This window comes from Gambusia affinis, linkage group LG02 (assembly GCF_019740435.1).
Source record: "Gambusia affinis linkage group LG02, SWU_Gaff_1.0, whole genome shotgun sequence".
Classification (NCBI taxonomy): Eukaryota; Metazoa; Chordata; class Actinopteri; order Cyprinodontiformes; family Poeciliidae; genus Gambusia; species Gambusia affinis.
The window spans coordinates 10,202,684-10,227,175 of NC_057869.1; the positions used below are offsets into that span (position 1 = coordinate 10,202,684).

The window sequence follows — 24,492 nt, forward strand, 5'->3', positions numbered from 1 at the left end:
CTATTTTCATGAGAAAATGCCCTATATGTGTCCCTCATCTTTTGGTTTTGTGTGATTTCATGTTTCTCACGCCCCTTAACTTCCTGTGATTTTCCATTGCTATAGTCAAAAATATCTCTACTCACCAATAATCAGTGAGTAAACAATTTAGGTGCATATTTTACATTTTACCAATATTTCATTAAAAGTCTAAAATCATACATGTTAATAAATTGAGTATGTGCATGGTTGTTTGTCATGTGTTCAGGATGTAGGATTGTAGGACTTATTTTATATGATGTATGTGACTACATTTTCCCTTATGAGTCATGTGTTAAACCTTATGTTTATAAAATTAGTAGAAAAAGTAAAAGAATTATGGTTTATTGCAGCTGATCCTGACCTGCAGTGATCTTCTTTACTGTGTAGGTGTGGTTGACAGAGTGCAAATATGCTTAGCCTTTTTTTGCTGCATTAATAAAAAACAGAAAAGAGTTCTTCTATGTTTTAACCTGGACGTGGGAAGAACAAGCAATTTGTGTTCATCAGGTCTAAATATATCTATAGAGTTAAAAGATCAGTGAGGTAATGAGGTTAAGCATTTGTAAAATGTGAAGCTTATTTTTTTTTAATTTTCATTTATTTTAGAGCAAGATATAGAGCAAGATGTACTTTTTTTCCCATTATATTTCAGTATTTAATAAACTTGTGTGTTCTGTGTAGCTTTAACCTGTATGTTTCAGGTCATTGACTTACTGGAAAATAAATGTTCTTTGTTTCTGTAGTTCTATGGCAGATTGAATCTAATTGTCCTCCAGGATTTTCCTATATTTGGTTGTGTTCATTTTACCTTTAACTTTTAGAAGCCCTCTAAGGCCTTCTGCCACGAAGCATTCCCATACCATGATGCTGCCACCATGGTTCACTGTGGCGATAGTATGTTTGAGGTGACGTGTAGTATTTGTTGTCTGATGGCCAAAAGCTCCATTTTGGTCTCATCAGACCAAAGAACTTTCTTACACCTGAGCATGGAGTCTCCCATATGCCATGTGATTTTTTTTGTATCCATCCCCTGACTTATGCTTTTCACTAATATTTTCTAGTAGTGTCATTTTGTCTTTATGATGTAATGGCAGCCAGAAATACTGATACCAGTGAATGAACCATCCAAACTCCGGTGTCTGTACACTACAATCACTCGAAACACACTTAATGTCATTGTGAGACTACCAGCACTGATTGGCTGGACCTCTGTTGATTTTGGTCAGTCACTTCAAAGAGGGTGAATATTTATTCAGTCATTTATTTCATGTAAAAAAAAAAAATCATTGTTATTATTTTTGTTTAAATCAGTTTTTAATTTGACCTTTAAGGTGTCCTTTTAATTTCTTTTGTCAAAGAAGCAAAATTTTGTTGATTATTATTATTATTTGCTAAAAGCATTGGAAAGGGCCAAATCTCCAGGGGGTTTAATACTTTTCATAGGCACTGTATAACGTAACTATAATGACAAATTAAAAAGACAGTGTTAAACTTAAACATGTTTGTGTCTCCCCAAAGACATTACTGCCATCTACAGGTTTATTCACTTATGGTGGAAAAAAATGGAGCTAAAAAGATACAGTGTATGTTCTTTGCATTTCTGACAGACCAATATACTTTGTAAAATAGATATGTGATTCTAAATAGCTGAAAATATAAGTGCAAAGTAGAGATTGTATTTCCTTGTCCAAAGTTCATTTTTGGGTTTTATAAGCTAAGGACCAACTTTAGGTCACGATTCCTCTTTTTGCATGTCAACAAAGGAAACATGCAATTTTTCATTTGGCAATCTTTTCAGCGAGGGGAAGTTAAAAGCATGACTGCATTGTGGGATACAAGAACAGAATTTTTGCTTTTTTGTAAAAAGAAATAAAAAAAATTCATTCATGAAAGCAGTGTAACAAGAAATACATAAAAGCTAAATGAATTAAAAATATTTTGAAGACTAGCTAATTATATTTTTAAAGACAGGTAGTGTGCGGAGAGCACAGAAAATAAAATGTGTCAGTACAAATTGTGAGAACAGATACTCAAGAGAGTCTATAAAACTAATTTATAGTCAGTGCTGTATGAAGCTATAGACTAATGTAGAAAGTGAAACAACCTGAATTTTTTTGTTTTCCACAGCATTCATACAACCACGTCTTCATTTGCGTCAACTGCAACCACAAGATTACTAAATACAAAAAAAAAAAAACAAGCATTATCAATCTTGTTCCCAAAGCGAAGTACCATTTTATTTCAATTTAATAAAAATGAAACATCAGGAAACACCTCATTTAAAAAACGTTTTAATTAATTTTCGTTCATATATATAAATGTATTGCTTTTTATGATAAAAGATATTTGCACAAGGGATACAGCATACATAATACTTAAAGTTTTATAAATAAATTAACAGCAGAAAGAAATGCAAATGCACTGGATAGATTAGCAGAGACATGTTGTTTATCTGTTGTTTTTTACCTGTTGAGAGTTCGTTTAAAAGCGGGTTTAATCCAAAACACCTCACACATTTCATTCTCAGGAAAATTATCATTTACACACAACTTCAATACATATTAACATCGTCTTTTGAGTCTGTCACAAGCTGAGAGCAGTTTGTCTGATTGCTTTGTCTCCTCGACACAAAGGATATCTCCCTGTTTCCTTCACCCGGCGAGGTGCTGGAGATGTGGCGGAAGAGTTTCTGGATGCCGGTGTCACGTAGCGACTCCCTGAAGGAGCGGGCCGCAAACATGTACAGGACAGGATTAATGCTGCTGCTGATGAAGACCATTGCTCCCGCTACAAATGTCATGGTTTGTCTAGCAGCTTCCAGTTTAAGTGCTATATTACTCTTTGAGTCATCAATGGCCAGAATAGCAATGGAGATGATGTTTCCTATATGATGTGGTGTCCAGCAAATGGCAAATGCAACCACTATGCTTGCAATCAAGACAGTGGACTTGCGTTTGGACCTGAAGTTCATCTGAGTTATACGACTGCACAGGCACCCATAACAGACCACAAGAATGGAGAAGGGCAGCATGTATCCCACCACCGTCTCTAGCAACAAACACACCAGCTCTTGAGTGTCAGAAGTATACTCGCGATACAGGCAGTGCATCTTACCATCATCCTCCCCGATAGTTTGAGTCGGAATAATAGGTATGCTGAACAGGAACCCAGCTGACCACAGGGCAAGGAGGACTTTATTCAAGGCTTGTTTCTTCTTCCAAACTACAGAGACGAAGGGATAACGCACGGCGATGAAACGCTCCACACTCATGAACGTGATGAGGAAAACGCTGCTGTACATACAGGCATTGATCACGAACACCATGGCCTTGCAGCATGTCTCTCCGAAGACCCAGGACTGGGCGAGGGAGTAGATCCAGAGAGGGAGTGTAATGAGAACCACCAGATCTGCCGCCGCGAGGTGCAAGATGAGAACCACTGTGTGTGAGCGCTTCTTCACATGCTTCAGGATGGTCCAGATCACAAGCAGGTTGCCAGGAGCACCGACCAAGAAGGACAGACCCAGGATCACACACGCCACCACTGTTCCACCATCAAATTCCTCAAGGGCCATTTCCTCCAACGGAGACCGTGCATGTGAGATGTTCATTCTGCCAAAGTATATGTGCTGACTGTGGTGTCTGGGTGCAAAAAAACAACAAAAAAAAAAAACTAAAGTTTTCACTTCCTCTTTATGGAAGGACTGCACAGGAACAAGGTTTACTGACATGGCTTTTTAAGACAGAATGTGACTCACACATGTCGTCAAAATTATGGTAAAAGATAAAGAGTAAATCATTAGGAAATCATACATTTACATGAAATGACTTAATGCTTTCTACACAAGTTGCTGCAAAGCTTCACTAAAAGGAAAGACAGTTGAAACCCTTAAAGCTGTTTACCTTTTTTTAAAGGAAATTCAGTCAAATATGTATGTGCAGTATTGGGGAAAGTATTTGCTCCCTTATTGATTTATTTTGATATTGCTTGGTTGCCCTCTCACCCTCTTTAAATTTTCCAGATCTTCAAAGACATGTTTTTATCAAACAAAAATAACCTGAATGAATACAAAAAACAGTCTTCAAAGTTCATTAATTTATTTAATGTGTTAAAAGAGAAATCCTAAACAATTTGGCTCTACATCTGCCCTCGTAGTGGCACAAAATAACGTGAAGTATTTTTTTTTTTTTTACTACAGGCAACACTTCAGACATTGCTGTAGAGGAATGTTGCCCCACTTGTCCAGCCTGGAGTAATTTTAGTCAGCTGCCCGCTCTTTATTTTTTGTATTCGTTCATAATGGCTCTCAGTGATTTACTAGATTCCCAACCGTCGTAGATATGATTGATATATATGAATAACTTCTGTTTCTTATTAAATTCTTAAATTTAATTGTATTAGAACTTACTGTATTGATTGATTGATTGATTGATTGATTGATTGATTGATTGATTGATTGATTGATTGATTGATTGATTGATTGATTGATTGATTGATTGATTGATTGATTGTTACAACTCTTTCTTTCTAGAGTTGTGACAGTCATTTTATATAGCAAATTTGGGAATCACATTTAATTAAACATTTATTTGTAGGGGTGATTAGGTGATTTTTGGCTGACATTCAAAATAGTTTGATTTTCCAAAACCATTATAGTAAATGCTCCAAAAACACAAACAAACAAAAAAAAAATACATACACACACACACACACAAATAAATAAATAATAGAGCAATTCTGGAAGAAGAGAAATACGTTTTCACTCTATTATATTGTAGGTTGTCAACAAGAAAAACATGCCAGGGTAAGTTTTTCTATTTCTGCTGCAGTTTTATTTATTTAGTCATAACAAAATACATTATCTACTATTTGAAAATAATCTTTCAAACGCATCTGCTGACATCACGAAAGGTTTTCTTTTTTTTTTTTTTCTTTTTTTTTTTGACTGAATCTCAATTAAATCGAGGGCACAGCCATGTGGTAGTAAAGAGAAGTGCAACTCAATATTAATGCCAAACTTCTTAGATCACATTTGGTGTCAGTACAACAGAAAACATTCGCTTCTCAGTCCAGTTTTCCCATAGCTGGAGTTCTACCCCCAACAACATTTTTATTTGAAAGTTGTAGACGTGAGCTCTGTTTCTGCTGATCTCTGGTCCTTCTGCTGCTGTAATGCGAAGTCCTTGAGTCTATTTGTGTTTGAGGCCAGTTCCTGAAACAGTTTGACCAGACCAGACTCTCCAAGACTGCCTCTGAAGTTCCTTGCGAAGAAGACGTATAATACAGGATTCACTGAGCTGCTGATAAAAACCAGGGCACCAGAGCTGAAGACAAAACTTTCTGGTACACACCCATGCCCTGTGTCTGTCCCCAAAATGCAAACGACATCAATGATATTAATAACGTGGTAGGGTAACCAGCACAGGAGGAAAACAAGCACTACAGTGTGAATGAGAACTTTGGATTTCTGTTTTGAATTAAATTTCATTTTCTTGAGCTGCGCAGCCACAAGACAGTAACAGATGCTTAGTGTAATGAAAGGCAGCACAAAGCCCAGCAACGTCTGCAGGCATAAGAAGACAATTTCTAGAGTATCATTGTTGAAGTCTCTGACGAAGCACTGCTCGTTTTGCTCGCTTCCAGCCAAGGTCTTGGTTAAAACATCAGACAGTCCAAGAAGAAGCGCAAGAAGCCACAAAAATGCAATACATCCATTCATATTCTTTTCAGTCTTCCAGCGCATCATTAGAAATGGATGGCAGATGGCTAGATAGCGTTCCACGCTCATAATAGTGATGAAGAAAATACTGCTAAACATGCACACAGTGATAACACAGATTAAGATATTGCAAACTACCAATCCAAACTCAAAAGTGTGCACCAGGGAGTAGATCCAGGCAGGGAGAGTGATGAGGACCATCGTATCTGCCACTGCCAGGTGAAGGATGAGGACCACAGTGTGAAAGCGCTGCTTGACATGCCTCAGGATAGTCCAGATTACTAGCAGGTTCCCTGGAACTCCAACCAGGAAGGAAAGACCCAGTATAACACACGCCACTGTTGTCCCGCCGTCTAACTCCTCGGGGGCTTCTGAAGGGAAGATCTTGATGGAGGGGTCCATGTCGGGAAAGTGTTTTTGCAGCAGAGTTTGCACAAAAAAAATTTAACTGCTGTTCAAGCAAGGCTCCACTTCCCTTTCTGAAGAAATTGAAGAGAATGCAGGTTTTAGCAAGCGCAACAAATAAGGGAATTTATGTAACGTTTCAACCCTAATGTTGAAACTTCAGACATGTGATCAGTCTGACCTTAAAATTAAGAATGCAAGATGATTGGTTGATAGCATTTCTACTGTCTTTGTTATATTTATATGCTGTCTAAAGCATTTCTTTGCTTACTAAATATGTTTTAGTAAGCTACCACAAAGTAAAACAGCTGCAAAGGAGGAAAAAATTATATACACTATTTGTACTCTATGTAAGAGTACAAATAGTATATTACAAACGGATAAGTAGTTATTCAGTTTCTAATTATCCAAAAATTAATTTATTTGAAGTTATTCAATTTCAAGAATTTACATACTAAAATCACTTTCTTCACTTTTATGTTCTTTGTTTTGTTCTCTTTACTCCTGAATGAGATATTAATGCAAAAAGCATTAAAAAAGGTTGTGACAAATTAAATATAACAGCCTTAATATTTATAAATAAACCAAATAAAACTTACTATTAGAAAGGTTTAATGCATGACAGTACCCGCTGTTGCAGTAGAAAATAAAAGGGAAGCTGGATTTGCTTTTACTATTCTCTCAACAAGTTTAACATTGCGATTTGCTACACCATGACCATAAACTTTACCTTTGGACTTTGTCAACTTCATTTGTTGAATTTATATTTATCTGAAGAGTTAATTATTACCTTTAGCCACTGGGTATATTTCTCAAACAGGAAAATATACACAAACTTAGGAATTAAATCAAATTTAATCTCAAATACAAATATCTTATCATTAAGTTATCATGTTTAAATGATAATTGTTTTTGATTTACAGTTGCTACAACACATATTACGCAAGCACAATTAACTAAACTACATCCTTTAACGGTTTAGGGACTGAATTTTAAGTACATTTTAATGCTATGTCTGGGTTTTATGTTATTTTCTTCTCTCTTCTCTCACCTGAGTTTCATCTGACAATCTTCATACCTGCCCTAATTGTGCTGTTTATCCCTTATTGTACATTTAGTTTTAATATTCTCTTACCTCTGTGTCTTGATTGTTGCACTTCCACTTGGTTCCTGTAGAAAGATTTGTCATTTCTGTTTTGGTTTTGCTTTAGTTTCTTTAAAGGTTTCTTTCTGACCTAAGTAGCATGACTCCCTTATTCACTCCTGCAATCAGTTTCTTTTCAGTGATTGAAGGAGTTGGCTGTGTCACGTTGACACACCGAAAGTGACATCATAAAGTCTCCCTATTGTTCTTACATTGTGATATAGATGATTAATAGAGAAAATATGTACTACTATTATTTTAGACATATTGCTTCAACTATTTACAAAATTATCAAGTTTAGATTTGGGGTGGCTTCTAGGACTTTTCAGATGATAGACTGAATTAGAAGGACATTAGAAATTCCAGCTTTTACCTTGGTTGGGAACCACTAAATGAAGTATCTTGAGGATGCAGTATTTGATTTTTATATAAGTGTTGATTTGGATCCTGATCAGACAGGTTTAAACCCAGCAAAGGCCTACAATTTATTTAAGAAATTAAAACAGACAGCGGATTAATGTGTGCAAAATACAAATATTAGAAGGTGGAAAGGAAAATACAAATATTCAGATACATTAAATTACTGGTCGTCTTTTCATTACTACTACCGAAATAAATACCTTGGTGCTTACTTTGGTTTGCTTTATAACTGAGTTACATAACTAATAAATTTTTTTTTAAATATTGACCTGTCATCCAATAGATATAGTTATTATGTTTGTATTTAACTAACAAATGCTGACATTTCCTCTGAAACCCACTACAGGCAATTATAGTACCATCAGCAATATGTGAAGAATGGCTCTTCGAGGAAAACACTTAAAACTTGAGAAATTACTGTTATGTAACAAAAGGACATTTAGAAATATGTAAGTATAATACAAAACATGTAATCAAATTATTTCTCCATGCATTCTTTGTAATCCATGCCTTCAGATTTCTTCATACTTTTAAAAAATTCTGGATTTTAGCTGTATTTTAACTCCTCTTATCTAAAAGCCTGGAGATTTTTAGACATTCAAATCTTGGGATGTGAATTGCTAAATCACTTGATCACATTTTTATATTTACTCCTCACAAATCACAAGTAATTTTTATCCCTGATATCTCAGTAACTGTCTTAAACCATTACTCTCCTTTAAATGTATATAATTAACCAACTCAAGTCGTGTGTTATTTGGTATAGAGGAAATAGGTCACTCTTTTTGAAAATGGGAACATTCCTCTAGAATTAGGTTATGTTGTCCTGTAGGGTTTTTTTTTTACCCTTAGAGAAATTACCCATCCTTTATTGTCAGGGGTTTGTTGTCAGTGTGTTTGCAAAGAAAACAGTTAAATTTTCTAAATATATTCTGGGTGTATTTTCTATTTTTTAAAATAATGCAAAAGACTGAACGCCATTAAAATCATGCTCTATTTTGTATAGATATCGCCCCACTCACAAAATCCTGAAATAATTGTAATTAGTTCAGTTCAATTCAATATACCACAGCAATATGTCCTGGATAACACCATAATTTGTTGTCAACCACTTCTAATCCATTTCAATTGCTTTCCCTTGTCATCTTTAAATCTCTTTGTGGCCATATGGTTAGATAGCTGGGAAGTTTATAATCCAGATTAAATGTATCCACATTTTCTTTTCGTCATTTTGCAAAGGAAATGTGGTGCATTGCTTCTTTTTGAAGAATCTGTGTGAATCTTATTTTTCTAAATGTGTTTGCTTACAGTTAAACAGCCACTGAATTAATATTTAAAATGACACAGTGAGAGTGGTAGGTATTTTCCACTACTACGGCTTTAAAATCGTCCTAGTGACGCTTGCTGGTCTTGTCGGTCCAGCTTCAGCCTGCTGCCTGTGCTCCGTGGAATAAACACGACGATGTTGTCGACTGCTATGTTCTTTGTCAACTGAAAGAACGGCTCAGTTGAGAATAAACAATCCTGGATTTTACGTCTAATTAAGCTGGAGACAAATTGTAAGTGACTGAGTGTTGCTTGACGTTTGCTCACACTGCGAAACTACGTAGCTAATATTACAGTAAGCTAGTATGGGGTAACGTCAGTCAGGTAAATAACCCATGATCAGGGCGTTAGCATCTGTTATTTAACGTTTCCTCTGCTGTAGTATTTTCGTTAGAATTATTGGCGATTGTGATCGTATTCTCGTTGTTTTTATGGTCTGTCATCTAGTAAACCTGAATGGTTACACTTAATTTATAAGGGAAGTGTTGATACTTGTTTGCTAGGTGGAAGCTAGCTTCGTTGGTAGCGCTAGCTACTGTATTTTTATTTTTTTGGCTTATTTTTATCAACATTTTGCGCTATGTGTGTCACACTTGAATGTTGCATTATGTTTTATTGTTGATATAGAAGCAGGCCTGAAATTAGCACAACTGTTTGATAGGTGGTGTGATTATATAATATTTTCGCCTAGCTCTTTTAAGTTGAGCTAACGCTAGCCGTCTTGTTTCTGCTTTTACAGGCTGGTGGACGCTCGGTTTTTACAGCTAAAGAAGTGGACAGGAAACCACGAAATGCCTCTGTTGTTTCTGGAGAGGTTTCCCTGGCCCAGCCTGCAGACCTACACTGCACTGAGTGTGGCTTTACTGGCTGGCAGCATCTTCAGTGCCTATACTACTGTCACTGACCCAGGGTTTGGGGCCTTGGAAACTGATGACACGCCAGCTCCCTCTGATGTTGATCTTGAACATCTGAGCAATGCAGTTGGTAACACAGAACTGGCCAGAACTGTCTTGTGGTATCTAATTACAGACAGTCTGTTTGTATGGGTGAGTATCATCCACTTTGCAACTTTGCTATATGGTAGTAGCATGTTTGTTTCTAATAAAAATTAATGGGGGCTTCATTCTTTTTGTGTCCTGACAGGTGCTAGTGAACACATTTTGCTGCTCTCTGATGTTAATTGCAAAAATGATTCAGTATGTGGTTTTTGGACCCCTCAGAGTCAGTGAGAAGCAGGTGAGTTTTGTGTTGCCAAGGTCCAGTGCATTGTGTTTTTCAACATTGCAATTTTACAATGCAAATGTTTTAAATCACTACAACTCCTATGTTTGAAAGTTAATTTAATAAGATGTCAGAGAAAGTATTCAGGTTTTAGTAAAACACGGGTAGATATAATGCAAATATTAAACAAGCCTCACCCATTTCTCTGTTTAAAGTTTACTAAGTTTAAAACCAAAGTTTATATGCGGATGTGCCATAAAGAAGTTAATGTTTTGGTTGAATCATTTTTGACAACATAATGCATAACTTTAATAATCAATATGGAATATTAGCACAATCATAAATTATGTACAAGTATTATGAATAGTTTTCTTTCAGTGGGTTATAGTTTGAGAATCGGATACTGACCTATTCATGGTTTTTGTAGATCACGATAAACAATTGGGAATGGGAATCAGGACCTAATCTGCCATCTTGTCTTTTTGTGTATCAGCATCTCAAGGATAAATTCTGGAACTTCATCTTCTACAAGTTCATTTTCATATTTGGAGTGTTGAATGTGCAAACCGTAGAAGAAGTGGTCATGTGGTGTTTGTGGTTCTCAGCCTTGGTCTTTCTTCATCTCATGGTTCAGCTCTGCAAAGATCGGTTTGAATATGTAAGTATGTTCAAATGTATGTGGTTTCGCTATGTGACTGGTTGCTTCTGAATGTTCCCAGGGTTTTGACAGATTAAGGCAAAGTAGTATATTTTTTACCATACAGAATGCTCTTCGAATAATTTCCAGAAAGTTTTCATAACATTGTATTGTGTTGTAAAAACTAATCCTGGTCAGGGAAATTATCATGACTGTTGGCAAATAACTGCATGTATTACTGGGGCCCTGTGACTGTGCTATGGTTCATTTCAATGTTATCGCTTGCGAAAAAAGCCACATAAAAGACGGCTGCTTATCAAAATACCATTTGTGTAGATGTCACTAATTTGTGTATTTCAGTGATGATTTGAATATGCAAAAGCAATGCCCATCCCTAAAATCTAATTTGAAAACATTTAGCACAGGTTAGCAAAATGATTTACATTGAGATTTTCTTTCATTATGTGTAGATATCAGTAATGTTTGTTGCCAAATATAGTGATGAAACCACAAGACAGTTTGCTCGCATGGTGTATCACTATCATGTATTACGTTTCAAAAGGTTCTAGCTGTGAAGAAAACTGTCTGGCAGATGGGGGGACAGGCTGTCTTAATAAATTAAACTAAAGAACTCAGGTGACAGTCATTCACCCTATGATGGGTTTAGAGATATGTACTTTAGAAACCTTCACATTACTCTTAAGTTGTTGGGTTTTAAAGGTTTACAGAAACTTTCCATGTAGATATTTGTTCTCCAGATCTATTAATAGCTCAAAGCTCTGGCCTGTTTACTTACTGATACAGTTTCAGTCCCAACATTGACCTGTACTAGTTTGTGCTGTCCAAGTTTAAGGGGGGGTATCAGATGTGATTCCCTACTAGCATGACATTTTATACAGGGTTTTTAATTGATATTGTACATACAGTGGCAAGTTGACTGGCTTGGTATGCTAGAAAAGTAGTTTCTTCCACCAGTTCTTATTGTGTAATTACTGTAAATGTCTTGCATGAACATATTTTACTTTGTACGCATACATTTGGCCGTCCCTTGTCTTTTGGATTTTATTGTAGACTTGCTTTTACTCATAATGGTTTTAGCCAAAAGCTACTCTCTTGTTGACAATTTCCTGTTTTTCTCTTCATATACGTTTTCAGTAAAGATCCGACATTCAGGTTAAACAGCTGTAGACCAAAGATAAGAACGTTTTAAGTCGAGTGAGAAAATATTGTAACCCACAAGACACCTGTGTAGTTTCATGTAGCTGAGCTGTTAAAATACACAGAAACTTTTCCACTTTTGCCTTCCATGTGTAACAGATATTTAGATTAAGCTGACAGTTGTATAAGTAATGTGGACCTTGAAACATTTCAGGACTGCATGGCCTGTGGGAAACCAGCCACGACGAGCTGAAATGAGCACACATAAAATTGTGAGGTTTTTAGTTCTGATGAACCAGAATTACTTGTGTTTTTAAAATTCTTTTAATTCATTTTAAGGTCTTCTGAAAGTCTTTCTAATTTCTTATTTAGTTCTTTTTTTTTTTTAGCAGAAACTTCCAGTAGAATCAGGTTTGGGATAATTCATGTTCCTCAGTCAGCTGGTTGCTGAGAGGTCACAATAGATACCTAGATGTACAAGGCCAAGTGTACTTTCTAAGGGGAGAAAACAAAATTTGTGACAACAATTACTACAAATTGTTGTCACAAATAGGGTAGAACAAGTTAAATGTATTCCATCAATATTTGCATCTACATAGGGGAAGAATGGTGGTCTAAAATTCTGTGATGTAACAGAATTATTTCCAGTTATTGGAAACATCTGCAGGGTTTCCCCCAACTTGGCAGGCCACCAGGCGTTACTTGTACCCCCACCAGTCTAAGTGTTGTTTGTTTATTTTAAATTGTGTTTTTTTTATACACCAGTAACAGTAAAGACGGATTAAGCCAAGTGACGCATTTAACGTAGCACAAGGGGGTGTGCACCTGCCCATTAGCCTCCTGCTATTATTTCCAAATTAAGATGCATGCTTATGCACCTCCAAATTTTTGCAACTTTAGCATTTTTTTTAACTGAAAAAACATGGTGGGCTGCTGGTGGACTGCCCTAGCGCCCCCATCACTGGGTGTAGCAGGTTTTCTGGGGGAGACCCTGATCTGACTGACTGCAGTCGTTGCCATTACAGTGGTCCAACCGGGTTATTGCGTTTAGAGAAAATTTGTTTTTCACATTGGGTTAAATTAGCCTAGAAAAATCTAATTATTTGAAATCTGCGTTTTGTATTGACATTAGTTTGAAATGAATGACCTAAAAACACTAGCTAAAAAGGAAAAAAAACAAAAAACATATGAATGCTTTCTTTTTTTTTTCTTCTCTGTAGCTTTCTTTCTCCCCATCAACCCCAATGAACAGCCATGTGAGAGTGCTGTGCCTGCTGGTCTCCCTGCTCCTGGACTGCTGTGGCCTGGCTGTGGTCTGTGGTCTGCTGGGAGCCTCCCATGGCATGCACACACTCTCCTTTATGGCTGCAGAGGTAATGGCCTTCAGTTATATCCCATTTAAAACGTGGAGATCTGCTTAGAGAGCACGCTTTGTATATTTTGCAAATCATTTTTATCAATCAATTGATAATATTCAGAGTTTTTCTTTTGCAGTGTCTAGTAATTTGACAATATATATTTTGATTAATCTTTTAATGTTTGATTAAAAATAGTTTGCATGTGCTCAATCAATACATTTAATTGTTTAATCAATTCATAATGCTGTGAGATCAAATGAACTTGATCCAGCTGTTCCTCAACTATGTGTTGCAACACCCTGGGGAAATTAATGCTATTTTTATTGGTTATTCATATCTAAATCAAAGGAGACATCATGGAAAATATCTTATCTGTAAATGATCTCATTAACACCCCCTACTCTCTCTCTTGATTTACTTGGCCTCAAATTTTATGAAGATTTCTGAATGTTTTCTCACAGTTTGTTTGTAAAGCCAAAATGCAGTTGTAAGATTTGTAGTGATTAGTACGGAAAGTGATTTACAAGAAATTGGATTATTGAAATGTATATGTTTTTTCTCAGTGTCTGTTGGTGACGGTTCGCACTGGACATGTCATTATGAGGTAAGTCTGTTTAAAACCCTGACAGTCAGCCGCCTCTTCGTGGAAGCAGTACCGATGAAGCCCAGCTCAAATTTAGAAATGGGCTAAACTTAGCAACCACGTTTATTTTCTTCTGGTTGAGCAGAGACTCTGACATAACTCTCAAATTTAGCAACTTCTTTTCTTGCATTTATCATTCAGACCTGGGATCTTAAAGTTATTTTTGCATTTTTTTGTTGTTTTGTTTTGTTTTTAGCAAATATAAATCTGAAAATGTGGGTTGCACTGGCATTCTGTAACCTTTTACTCTGACAGCCTTAATTGAGATTATTATTATTAAATTAAAATCCAGTATAATTGAATGCCTTAATAGGTTTCCTTGTTTGTGAACAGTGTTCCTGTGTATGTAATTTAAGCTTTATCTCAGAAGAGCTGAATACAAATGCCCCACAACAGATTCAGATTATTTTTGAAAATATTTTTTTTTTTTCTTTAACAAAGTCAGTGAATACCTTTTATGATTTTAACAGTTGTGCTTTATCCTCAGGTACTCCATCCATCTGTGGGATCTGAATCATCCAGGAACCTGGGAGAGCAAAGGCACATATGTCTACTACACAGACTTCATCATGGAGCTGGCTATGCTCTTTCTGGATCTGATGCATCATATCCATATGCTGGTGAGACAGGACATCAAACCAGTTTCTGAGCTAGAAATGAGAGTCTTGAACAGCAGCAAACTAAGAGATCAACTGTAAGAATAGAGGCATTCACTGCATGTTGAGTCATACAACCCTCCAGGTGCACTTACACCCAGGACCACATGTTCAAATGGAAAACTGCAGAAAACAACAAGTGTTCATTATGTGCTTTACTTTCACACTCAACATTTTGTACCCAATACAGTTCAAAAATAATGATTTAAAACAGTGGTCCCCAACCTTTTTAGTACAGCGGACCGGGCCAAGCCTTCGTAAATTCCTGCGGACCGGGGGTGTTCGTGCGTGCCTTGTGAAGATCGAGCGAAGGGTGTTCGCGTGCCTTGTGAAGATCGAGCGGGGGGTGTTGTTAAATGCGTGCGTTGTGAAGATCGAGCGGGGCGGCGGTGTTCCTAGCGCATGACTCAAACCTCGGCATCCGGTGTACGATTTTCAAAATAAAAGCTCCTCCATACTCAATACATAGAACGGACATATTTAATTATTTCTTGCGCGGCCCGGTACCAATTGGTCCACGGACCGGTACCGGTCCGCGGCCCGGTGGTTGGGGACCACTGATTTAAAACACTGTTCTACTGTTCGTCTACCTTACCTATCTATATGTTCATCTTGTTACAGCTGTTTGGTAACATCTGGCTGTCCATGGCGAGCTTGGTTATCTTTATGCAGTTGCGATATCTGTTCCATGAGGTCCAGCGGCGTATTCGCAGACACAAGAACTACCTTCGAGTCATCAACAACATGGAGGCCAGGTACTGAATCAAATGACGCTATCTTTATTGATCCCGTTATTTAAATTGTATACTTCAAATGTCCTTAAAAGGTGTTGGCAAAAGCATCGCAAAGCTGTGTTTTTGATTTTTCTGTCAATAAGTTTTTATACTTATTTAAAATATTTTTGTTTTGTGGATTGTAAAGAGATCTCTGAACTGTGCTTTTCTTTTTTTAACTTTTCTAAAATCTAGTACTTTAAAACTTATTAGTGCTAAAACTGTAATCATGTCATTGTTAATCCTTTAACTACAGTAATTCCCATTAATACTTGCAAATTGCATTTTGTGCAGGTTTGCAGTTGCTACTGCAGAGGAACTGGCTGCAAATGATGACGATTGTGCCATCTGCTGGGACACCATGCTGACAGCACGCAAACTGCCCTGTGGCCATCTTTTCCACAAGTAAACAAGCCAGTGAATACCTTTTATGATATATAAAAGACAGTATGTCTGTCTTTTATATTTGTTTTTAAACCCTGTTTTGGACCAGGATTAAACCTCTGGGATGAAGTCTTTAACAAAGATGTTCTGGCCAAAACAGATCTTATGCAATAAGCAAATGTATAATATCTACATGGTGGCTTTTCAGCTCTTGCTTGCGTTCGTGGCTTGAGCAGGACACGTCATGTCCCACATGTCGAACATCCCTGAACATTAATGGGGACGGAGCTCCGGGTGGAAACCAGCAGCAGGGTCCTGGGTTGGAAGACAACATTGGCCCAGTAGGTGCTGCTCCAGAAACTCGGCCACACATCAACCAACACAATCACTTCTTCCACTTTGATGGTAGGCCTGCCAGACACAGATCCAGCAGTGAGTTGTGGAGGAAACCAAGACTCAGCTGTTGTTTTCTGTCTACATGTTCTTGCAGGATCTCGCATTGCCAGCTGGCTGCCCAGTTTTTCTGTTGAAGTAATGCATACTACTAATATCTTGGGCATGGCTCAGGCTAACAACTCACAGCTTATGGCCATGGTAAGTTCTAATTTATTATCACAGGCACTTGCTCTGAGGACAGTCTATTGTCATTTTAGAGTATCTTCAACACTTGTTGAAACATTTTCTTAATTTGATGCAAATGTATTGGATATTGGATAGCAAAGGTTAAACACTAAGATCATAAGGGCATTTTTATATTAATTATTTGTGAGATATTTCTGAACAAAGTAACTGTTGTAGAATTTCTAAGCTTCAACTTTGGAGGAAAAATATTTTGTAGTCATATTGATCCTTGTGCTTCACCTGAAACGTCTAAAAAGAGAAAAAGAATTGAGAAATTGTCCAGAATCTGTTTTTTTTTTTACCCCATTTGGTAGAACATAAATAGTGCAACCAGACCCATCATTCTTCTATTTGTATGAGCTACCTGGACATTGTTAGAAAATAAATCACTGAACTATCTGTTAATCTCTTTCTAATCATCCATTATTAGCATTCCTTACTTCCTTACAGTCTGCATTTATTTTGTTCCGTTTACAAAACCTGGTGACTCTAGAAATGTTTGCGTAATTGTAAACTTTTGTATTTAATACAACTTGTTAGGAAACTTTTGAAATTTGTTTCTGGAAAAGTATGATTTTTTATTTTTTTTTACATTGTATATCCTACCACACCTGAATAAAATAAATGGCTCAACAAAAAAACCAAAATAATGTGTTTCTGGTTCAAAAGGCCCATCAGATTCAGGAGATGTTCCCTCAGGTGCCCTCCTACCTTGTTATTCAGGACCTGCAGCTGACCCGTTCCGTTGAGGTCACCACAGACAATATTTTGGAAGGACGAATCCAGGTGCCTTTCCCTGCACAGGTTAGCGAAGCCATAGTTCATGTTGTTTGCTTTGTAGATATTCCCCTCTTGTTCTTATTTTCCTCTTGTTGTTAGGCCATAGAGCGCGGTCCGCTCCAAGGGAGCCAAGCAGAAGATGAGCAGCCAGGTCCCAGCGGAGAAGCAGAGCAGAACCGCAATGAGTCGGATAACATGGAGGCCAGAGGCGGTCGCTTCTCCAAGTCTGCCGAGGAGAGGCAGAAGATGCTAAAGCTGAGAAAAGACGAAATGCTACAGCAAGCGCGCAGGTTGGCTTTATTACATTAGAGTCAAGATACACTGAAGTTCAAATCCAATCCAATTTGTTTTGATGTTGAAATAAATTTAGTGGAAGTAAAAAAGTGATTATAAATCATTTATTGTGTGTTTAATTTCTTTTATTTTAAAAAGTCAGATCCACATGAGATGTCTTGGGTTTCTGCCATGCCGGTTACCTTTTTCATGTTAAATTTACTTTCATAACGGTTCTTCCTGGCTCTCCTCCTCCATATAGGAGGTTTCTAAACAAGGGTCAAGGAGACAATGAGGAGGACTTGCCCAGATTGGAAGAGGACTCTCTCGTACAACTGGACTCCACTGTGCTGAGGCGTAGAACCATGGCAGCAGCTGCAGAGAGACGCATGCAGCACCAAGAGGAACCTGCGCCCTGAAACACATGAAGGACTTGAGCAAGAAAGTATACCACTTCATCATCCTAAGAGGCAACAAGATCTATTTCAGCCTTTCCCCATTTGGTCTAGTCAATAGTTATCACCTTTGTAAAATGCTTAATTAAAAAGCTTTGCAAGTATGGCCTGTGGACTGTTCTGGGCAGCCTGAAGAAGGTGAGACTGTTGAAATTGGCCTCCGCTATTCCATCCTGAGTATTTGGAGCATAATTGAAAGTGATGGGTTGTGGCAAGTAAAAGACTTGCAAGGTTGCATCGCCCTCTGTTCACATGCTACGCATTGCAACCACCAGCTTAGACAGTATCTGTCAATATTTGGACTGGCTGTCAAAAACGAGCACATTTTGCATTCAGACACAATTATAAGAACATATTTTTTGAGCATTGTCAGAAAGTGTCATTTCTAGATGAAGCTACTATGAGTCTTTTTATTACTTTTGGTCTCTTGTTTTGCTTATGGCAGAAACACCATATTCCTGATGAAGAAATTCATCTGATCTATTTGTGTGTACATTTTAATAGTTTCAACTGTGAAATAAGTAGCAAAGCTTTTATTTCTTACCTTGGTGTAAGAGAATGTCACTTTAATATTGGTCAGCCTTTCAGTCAACCATGAATGTTTCTATCAAAAGAAATGCTGCAAACAGTGTTTTTGTTTTGACCCGCAAGGGTTGTTCTGTGTTGAGTGTTATATCACCCATTGTAAACAGTTTGCATTTTGTTATATAACAAGATGTTGAAAGTTTGGCATGTAAATCTTTTTCTGATACTGATTTCCAGCAAATGGGAACAGATAGCATTTTTTTTGTGGAAGTACACTGGGTTTTTTCTTCTCTTTTTAAAATGACCCTCAACTGATGAGCAGGTAAATGTTTTCAGCCGACTGTGGGGCTGTAAGTGATATTTGTAGGGTTTAACGTTGTTTAGTCTGCAGCAGCTGCACTTGCTGCATGTTCCTGGTGGATGTTAAGCCACTCGTGAGAATCCTGAAAACCTTACCTATAAAAAATTATTTTAGTACCTCAGCAAATTACTGGACCTAAAATGTTGTGCTTGTTTAACTTCTATAAATGGATTGAATTAAGATCTATAAAGAGACGTCTGGGTAACTCATTTGTGCTGCCATTGTGTAATCTGCAAACTAAAAAGGAAAACCTTAAAAACAGCTAACTTCATTTGTTTCAAAAGTACACCAATGGACAGAGAAACTTTGTCTCTTGAAGCTTGAATGTGTTCCAGATTGAGATATATCAATAGACAAAAGAGTGGAGATTGTGGATCACTGCAGTGTATTAAAAAAGACAGTTTCAAAATGCATGAAATGTTGACAAGCCATTTTGTACCCATACACCAAAGATCAGCCCTAAAGCTTACACTAGAAGCTAAAGTGTTGTAATTCTTTATTTTGTATTAATTTTAGTTCTCTTGGTCGGGAGTGCTGTATAAGTACATAATCCAGAAACGTAATTTTTTTTCAGTTTTTTACTTGGCAACTTTAAAAGCCCATTACTTTTACCTGCTCATGGTTTCCTTTCATAACTATTACTAATTTAATCAAGAATCAGATGTTTGGGTTTTTGTTTTTTGTTTTGGATTGAGCTTTTCCATATTTTGTGCCTAAATCAAGGATGATTTAGTTAATTTCTGTAAATCTAGTTTTTGTAAAATATGTTGATATGAAAGACTCAATAAACAGAACTACAGCTTTTCAAGAAATGTGTACTTTTTTTCCCTGTGTTTTAAAGAGCATGGTCTTGTAAAATGAAATTCCTTGAAATGCATTTTTAATGTACATCACCTTTGAGTTTATGGCTCCAACAAAATTGATTGATGGATATCAAAGTTCCTGAGGGCCGACTCATAAAAGGACACGGAAGTACTGTAGTATCTATTTAGACTGCCATAGTTTGATTATTTCTGATGTTATTAGACTGCACCCTTAAACTCATAGAGATGTGTTGGTCATGACTGATCCAATTCAATATGCCAGCTCAAAATTGTTAAAGATTGTTAAACAATTCCTTCACTTCAAAGTAATTTTATTGAGATGACAGTCATCTCATCTGTCAGATCATTTAGAAGTCCTAATTTTGCGAATCTCTATTCGTGACAAAGCTTGGCTAGATGTTTACCCATGATGAGAGGAGAACTGACTGAGCGACCCTTCGTTTGAGCCAAATGATGCGGATCCCAAACGAAGAGCCGCAATTCTCATCACCTCAACATCTATGCCACGTCATACGCTGTTGGGCGGAAGCAGCAGCCACAGCACCCGCGGTGTTCTGCGTAAGTATGAAGCCCAGCCTCATTCAGAACTAAAGCGTATCCCTGTTCATTATATCCGTGTGGGAATTCAGCTGGACAGTATCTCACTGGGGTTTTCACTGGTAAGCTAACAGTTCTGCTCATTTATCAACATTTAGTTGTAGTTGCATTTTGTACACTGGGAAGTAGAAGTTCCTGGAAACGGTTCGGTTAGATTTGTTTGCTTGAGTTAAAGTGGCCTCGTGTAGGTATCAAGACAAAAGTCATTGAAAACTAACAAATTATATTTTTTAATATTTATGTCAATGAGGGCGTTGTGTTATCAAGGTACACAGTACATCCTTGTGTACTTTGTGTTCTGGCTCATAAATGGATTAAGAGCAATAAAGTGTAAAACTACATCGTATTAACATGGAAACTCAATTTAAGGTAGGGCTAAATCAGGAAAAGAGATGAACCACTTAAGATTGCACATTCTGGACTGTGCCTGGCCTCATCCTGGAAACTTAGAATCATGAATGGAGCGTCATACTGTCAAAGGATGTGTGTTAGTTGTGGGTGCGACTTGTTCGACTTGTTTCGTAATCCTCAGGGCCTGAAAATGTTTCACAGAAAGGAGCTATAGTGGCCAGGTCAAAGTTTTGTGTCACCGATTAAATATATTCACTGTCTGGGCGGAACAAGTTGACATGTATATGTTTTACAATTAAACTGAAGAAAAATGTATAAAGGTTTTGTCTTAAAATATCATTATTTTTAATTTGATGTCTGTATGTCTTCTAGACAGAGATTGTGGAATGCTGCTGGACGAGTCTCCACTTTTTGATCCCTCTTTGCTTCAGGAGTTGGACTGGAACAGCAACACCGTGTCCTTCTCTCCCCCCATCTCACCAACCAACCCAGGAGATGACCTGGAGCTCAGGCCACTGTGTACAGCAGATTTTAATAAAGGTCAATCAGGATTATTTATTTCAAATCTCGATATATACCTAAAAATCTGAATACTTCATTAGACATGAATCGTATTTTCAGTTTGACAGGGAGATGTAATTGACTTCCTTTGTTGCTTTTGTTTTCCAGGATTCTTTGAAGTTTTAGCTCAACTTACCAAGACAGGCGATGTCACGCCAGAGCAGTTTGTTAGTAAGTCGCACTTAATGCTGCAAAATAATTAATCAGCTTTTTCAAAGTCTTTGACTGCAAATCTTGCTACCACTTTTAAATTCATTAAAACCTGCATTTGCAACATTGCCACACGCATGAGCAATTAGATTAATAAAAAATGTTACTTGTCATTTAATTCAAGATTATATATATTCATATACTTTATGGACTCATTACACACAGAATTGGATATTTTAGCAACAAGTGAGAAAAACCAGGTAAGGCTAGTCGAAACTATACTGTTGTCGAAACTCAGACATAACACAGAATGATACGTTTCTGAGATAAAATCGAACTTCCTTCTGTGCACAAACTAGTTCCAGTTCTCCTGAGAAGGTACACCACAATAGACCATACACACTGAGAAGTGGTGGAAAAGGCCTTGGGACAGTCACAATATTAACATTATAGCACACATTGTAGAAAACACACTAGAGGGAAAACCATTAATACAAAAAGGTTTGTCTTTTAGAAAGGTGTTCTGTTTTCTGTTTGTTCTAGGTAAGTTCAAGCACATGAAGACAACAGGAAACTACTATGTTGTCGTCGTGGAGGATAAAAGCCTGGGACAAATTATCGCCACAGCCACGCTGATCATTGAACACAAATTTATTCATTCCTGTGCCAAGGTACAGCACACTGATCAGGAAGCTTGGGTAATCCAGAGCAAAGAGCCATGATCTCTTTCGATTCTCCCAATCACCGCTTATTAGTTACACATTAATGCACTGATTATTAGAACCCTAATATTTAGTCGGCTTGTTTTTTTGTTGTTGTTTTTTTTAACATATACATTGCTTTTCTAAAATCAAGACAAATATATTTTACCTTGTAAAAACAACAGATTCTGAAAATGAACAAAATGAAGATCTGTTGCTTTATTTTATTTGTAGAGAGGCCGGGTGGAGGAGGTGGTTGTCAGTAACATATGCAGAGGGAAGCAGCTCGGGAAACTGTGAGTAGGCCTGTGCAAACCTGACAGCCCAAGTAGCTTTTATACTTATGAAAGAGATAAAGGGTAAATATTTGCTTTACTGCTGCTGTAGCATTTAGTCAGAGTAAATGTGTAAGAAAGTACAAAATTGATGAAAACTTTACTGGGTTTCAGAAGTACCCACAATCCTTGTAAAATGCCATGTTTTCATCATGTGAAATAGTGAGATCAGGATAAATCATTTTAAAGTTTTTTTTCCCTCATATAGTGTGATGTCAGTTTAATTATGGAATGAAGAAGGCATTCTAAAACTGAATGTTTTTCCCAAAACTTTAAAAGATCAGACACATAATTGTTGGGGAGGTTCCCAAAAAGTTTGAGGAAGTACTGGTTAAGTTTAACATGTAAGAGCAATCTCCTGTACCCTGTCTGGACCAATAAAGTGAAAGTTGTAAACATGAATATCTCGCATGGAAAGATGTATTTATAGTCTGATGAAACTAAACATAAACTTTGTGCCACAATTAGAAAATGTTTGACAGAAACATGACCAGAAGTAACATTCCCAGAGTTGAAACATGGCGGTGGCAGCATCATAAAATGGGGTGACTCTTCTTAGCCAATTGTAGTTTCATTATTACATCACAAGTCCTGGTATATTTTAAGAGGTATTTTGACCTTTGACAGCTGCTGTACATAAAATAGCTTGTCTCTTTCTTTTTGCAGGTTAGTGTCAACACTTACTCTTCTCAGCAAAAAACTTAACTGCTACAAAATCACTCTGGAATGTGCACCCAAAAACGTGGCTTTCTACCAAAAATTTGGATATGCTTCCTCGGATGAAACTTACATGCAGTGCAGATTCTTCGACTGAGGAGAGCTGCAGCTTTAACCACCCCCCAGTTTTTGGGACATGGACCATTTCTACATCTGATATCAGCACTTGCAATGGGGGTCTTTAGCACTAGCTCCCTGGGATTTGATTTGACAAGGTATCTTAATTTCTGAAAACTTGAGTGTCGGTTCATTGAAGCTCAGTTTGACAATAATCCACCCTTTGGTAACCGCTGCTACCTCACCCGAGTGGGTGTTTGCTGTTATTTTACTTTTATCTGTCTTAAAGAATATATGTATCGTCTTACTTTCTCTGAGAAAAAGAATATTTGAGTATAAAAAGGACAAAGAACATAATTTGACTGCTATACTACAAGTAAAGACAATCCTAGAAAAACATTATATTTGGCTTTTATCACATGGAAAAAAGTAAAACTTTTTCCCCACATTACTTTTAAGCTACAATTTGGCCTAAAATGATAGTTTACTGCCACCAAGTAATAGCAACTGTTCACATTCATGAGGTACCACCATGAGATCTGGGTTTTGTTTGAGTTTCACTTTTCTATTGGTATGAAGTGCTCTTTTTATCAGCATATCGGTTTTGTTGTTGGGTACCTAGAATGAAGTTTTGAATACAAGAAGACTGTTAAACTATTTCCAGTGGAGAAAAAACATTTTCAAAGGTAGTGGTAATAATTTGATAAGGGTTAGTTGGTTAACTGGATTTAGCATTTTGTAAAAGAAATGACAAGTGATTTTTGTAAATTCACTTTTATTTAAGCTTTTGTAGTTGTTTTATAATTATGCTTTTATTCTGGGGAACATATTTAAAATAACTTATTTCCAAATGTAAATCCAATAAAATATTCTATGATCAAGAGTTTCAAATTTTTCTGCTATGAAATTACTCAACAGATCAAGTTACTAGTCAGGGCTCCTTTTGCATGAATTACTGCAAAGTGTATGCACTATGGACATGCCACTTAAATCTCGGCTTCTTTTTTAAATGCCTAATTCCTCTTGAGGCTCGTTCTGCGTCTGTCCATCACACATTTCATTCCACTCAGCTTTCAAGTCATATGCCGGAAAGAGGCACCATTGTCATTAAAAATAGCTTTTTTTTTTCCTGGCAATTTGAATTTGGTAGCTTTAACTGCAAGCAAAATTATAAAAAATAATACATACACACACTTTTTGAACTGAGAACAAACTTTTTAAATCTAATCTCTGATTTGCACCTGAACACTAAGCATAAAGCCTGACTGAAAAATGTTGCAGTCCACCAGTTGCTGGAAAACAAGCATTGAAGAAAGTGT

General features: G+C 37.0%; 4 protein-coding genes across 5 annotated transcripts; 2 read left to right on the forward strand and 2 right to left on the reverse strand.

Annotated features, from left to right (window-relative positions):
• Nucleotides 1–2,389: 2,389 nt before the first annotated feature.
• On the reverse strand, nucleotides 2,390–4,357 carry si:dkey-148a17.6 (uncharacterized protein LOC108190685 homolog). Its single transcript, XM_044106228.1, has one exon. It carries the CDS (start codon nucleotides 3,749–3,751, stop codon nucleotides 2,573–2,575), a length of 1,179 nt encoding a protein of 392 aa, XP_043962163.1. The 5' UTR covers nucleotides 3,752–4,357; the 3' UTR covers nucleotides 2,390–2,572.
• A 644-nt stretch (nucleotides 4,358–5,001) lies between these two features.
• Nucleotides 5,002–7,541, reverse strand: LOC122825120 (leukotriene B4 receptor 1-like). Its single transcript, XM_044106243.1, has 2 exons — nucleotides 7,281–7,541; nucleotides 5,002–6,219 (listed from the first exon to the last, which is right to left on the reverse strand). Exon 2 carries the CDS (start codon nucleotides 6,140–6,142, stop codon nucleotides 5,132–5,134), a length of 1,011 nt encoding a protein of 336 aa, XP_043962178.1. The 5' UTR covers nucleotides 6,143–6,219; nucleotides 7,281–7,541; the 3' UTR covers nucleotides 5,002–5,131.
• Nucleotides 7,542–9,094: 1,553 nt separating this feature from the next.
• On the forward strand, nucleotides 9,095–19,688 carry LOC122825123 (E3 ubiquitin-protein ligase AMFR-like). Of its 2 annotated transcripts, none has more exons than XM_044106252.1 (14): nucleotides 9,095–9,268; nucleotides 9,775–10,081; nucleotides 10,179–10,271; nucleotides 10,750–10,914; nucleotides 13,272–13,424; nucleotides 13,973–14,013; nucleotides 14,540–14,672; nucleotides 15,330–15,463; nucleotides 15,776–15,886; nucleotides 16,074–16,270; nucleotides 16,356–16,459; nucleotides 17,156–17,290; nucleotides 17,366–17,556; nucleotides 17,802–19,688. In XM_044106252.1, exons 2-14 carry the CDS (start codon nucleotides 9,827–9,829, stop codon nucleotides 17,956–17,958), a joined length of 1,869 nt encoding a protein of 622 aa, XP_043962187.1. In that variant the 5' UTR covers nucleotides 9,095–9,268; nucleotides 9,775–9,826; the 3' UTR covers nucleotides 17,959–19,688. The 2 variants fall into 2 exon arrangements, with proteins under 2 accessions (XP_043962187.1, XP_043962195.1); XM_044106260.1 differs by lacking the exon at nucleotides 9,095–9,268 and adding an exon at nucleotides 9,333–9,359.
• Nucleotides 19,689–20,226: 538 nt separating this feature from the next.
• Nucleotides 20,227–24,234, forward strand: gnpnat1 (glucosamine-phosphate N-acetyltransferase 1). Its single transcript, XM_044134155.1, has 6 exons — nucleotides 20,227–20,363; nucleotides 21,025–21,192; nucleotides 21,322–21,384; nucleotides 21,907–22,034; nucleotides 22,299–22,360; nucleotides 23,066–24,234. The coding sequence occupies exons 2-6, from the start codon at nucleotides 21,039–21,041 to the stop codon at nucleotides 23,211–23,213; spliced, it is 555 nt and encodes a 184-aa protein (XP_043990090.1). The 5' UTR covers nucleotides 20,227–20,363; nucleotides 21,025–21,038; the 3' UTR covers nucleotides 23,214–24,234.
• The last annotated feature ends 258 nt before the right edge of the window (nucleotides 24,235–24,492 follow it).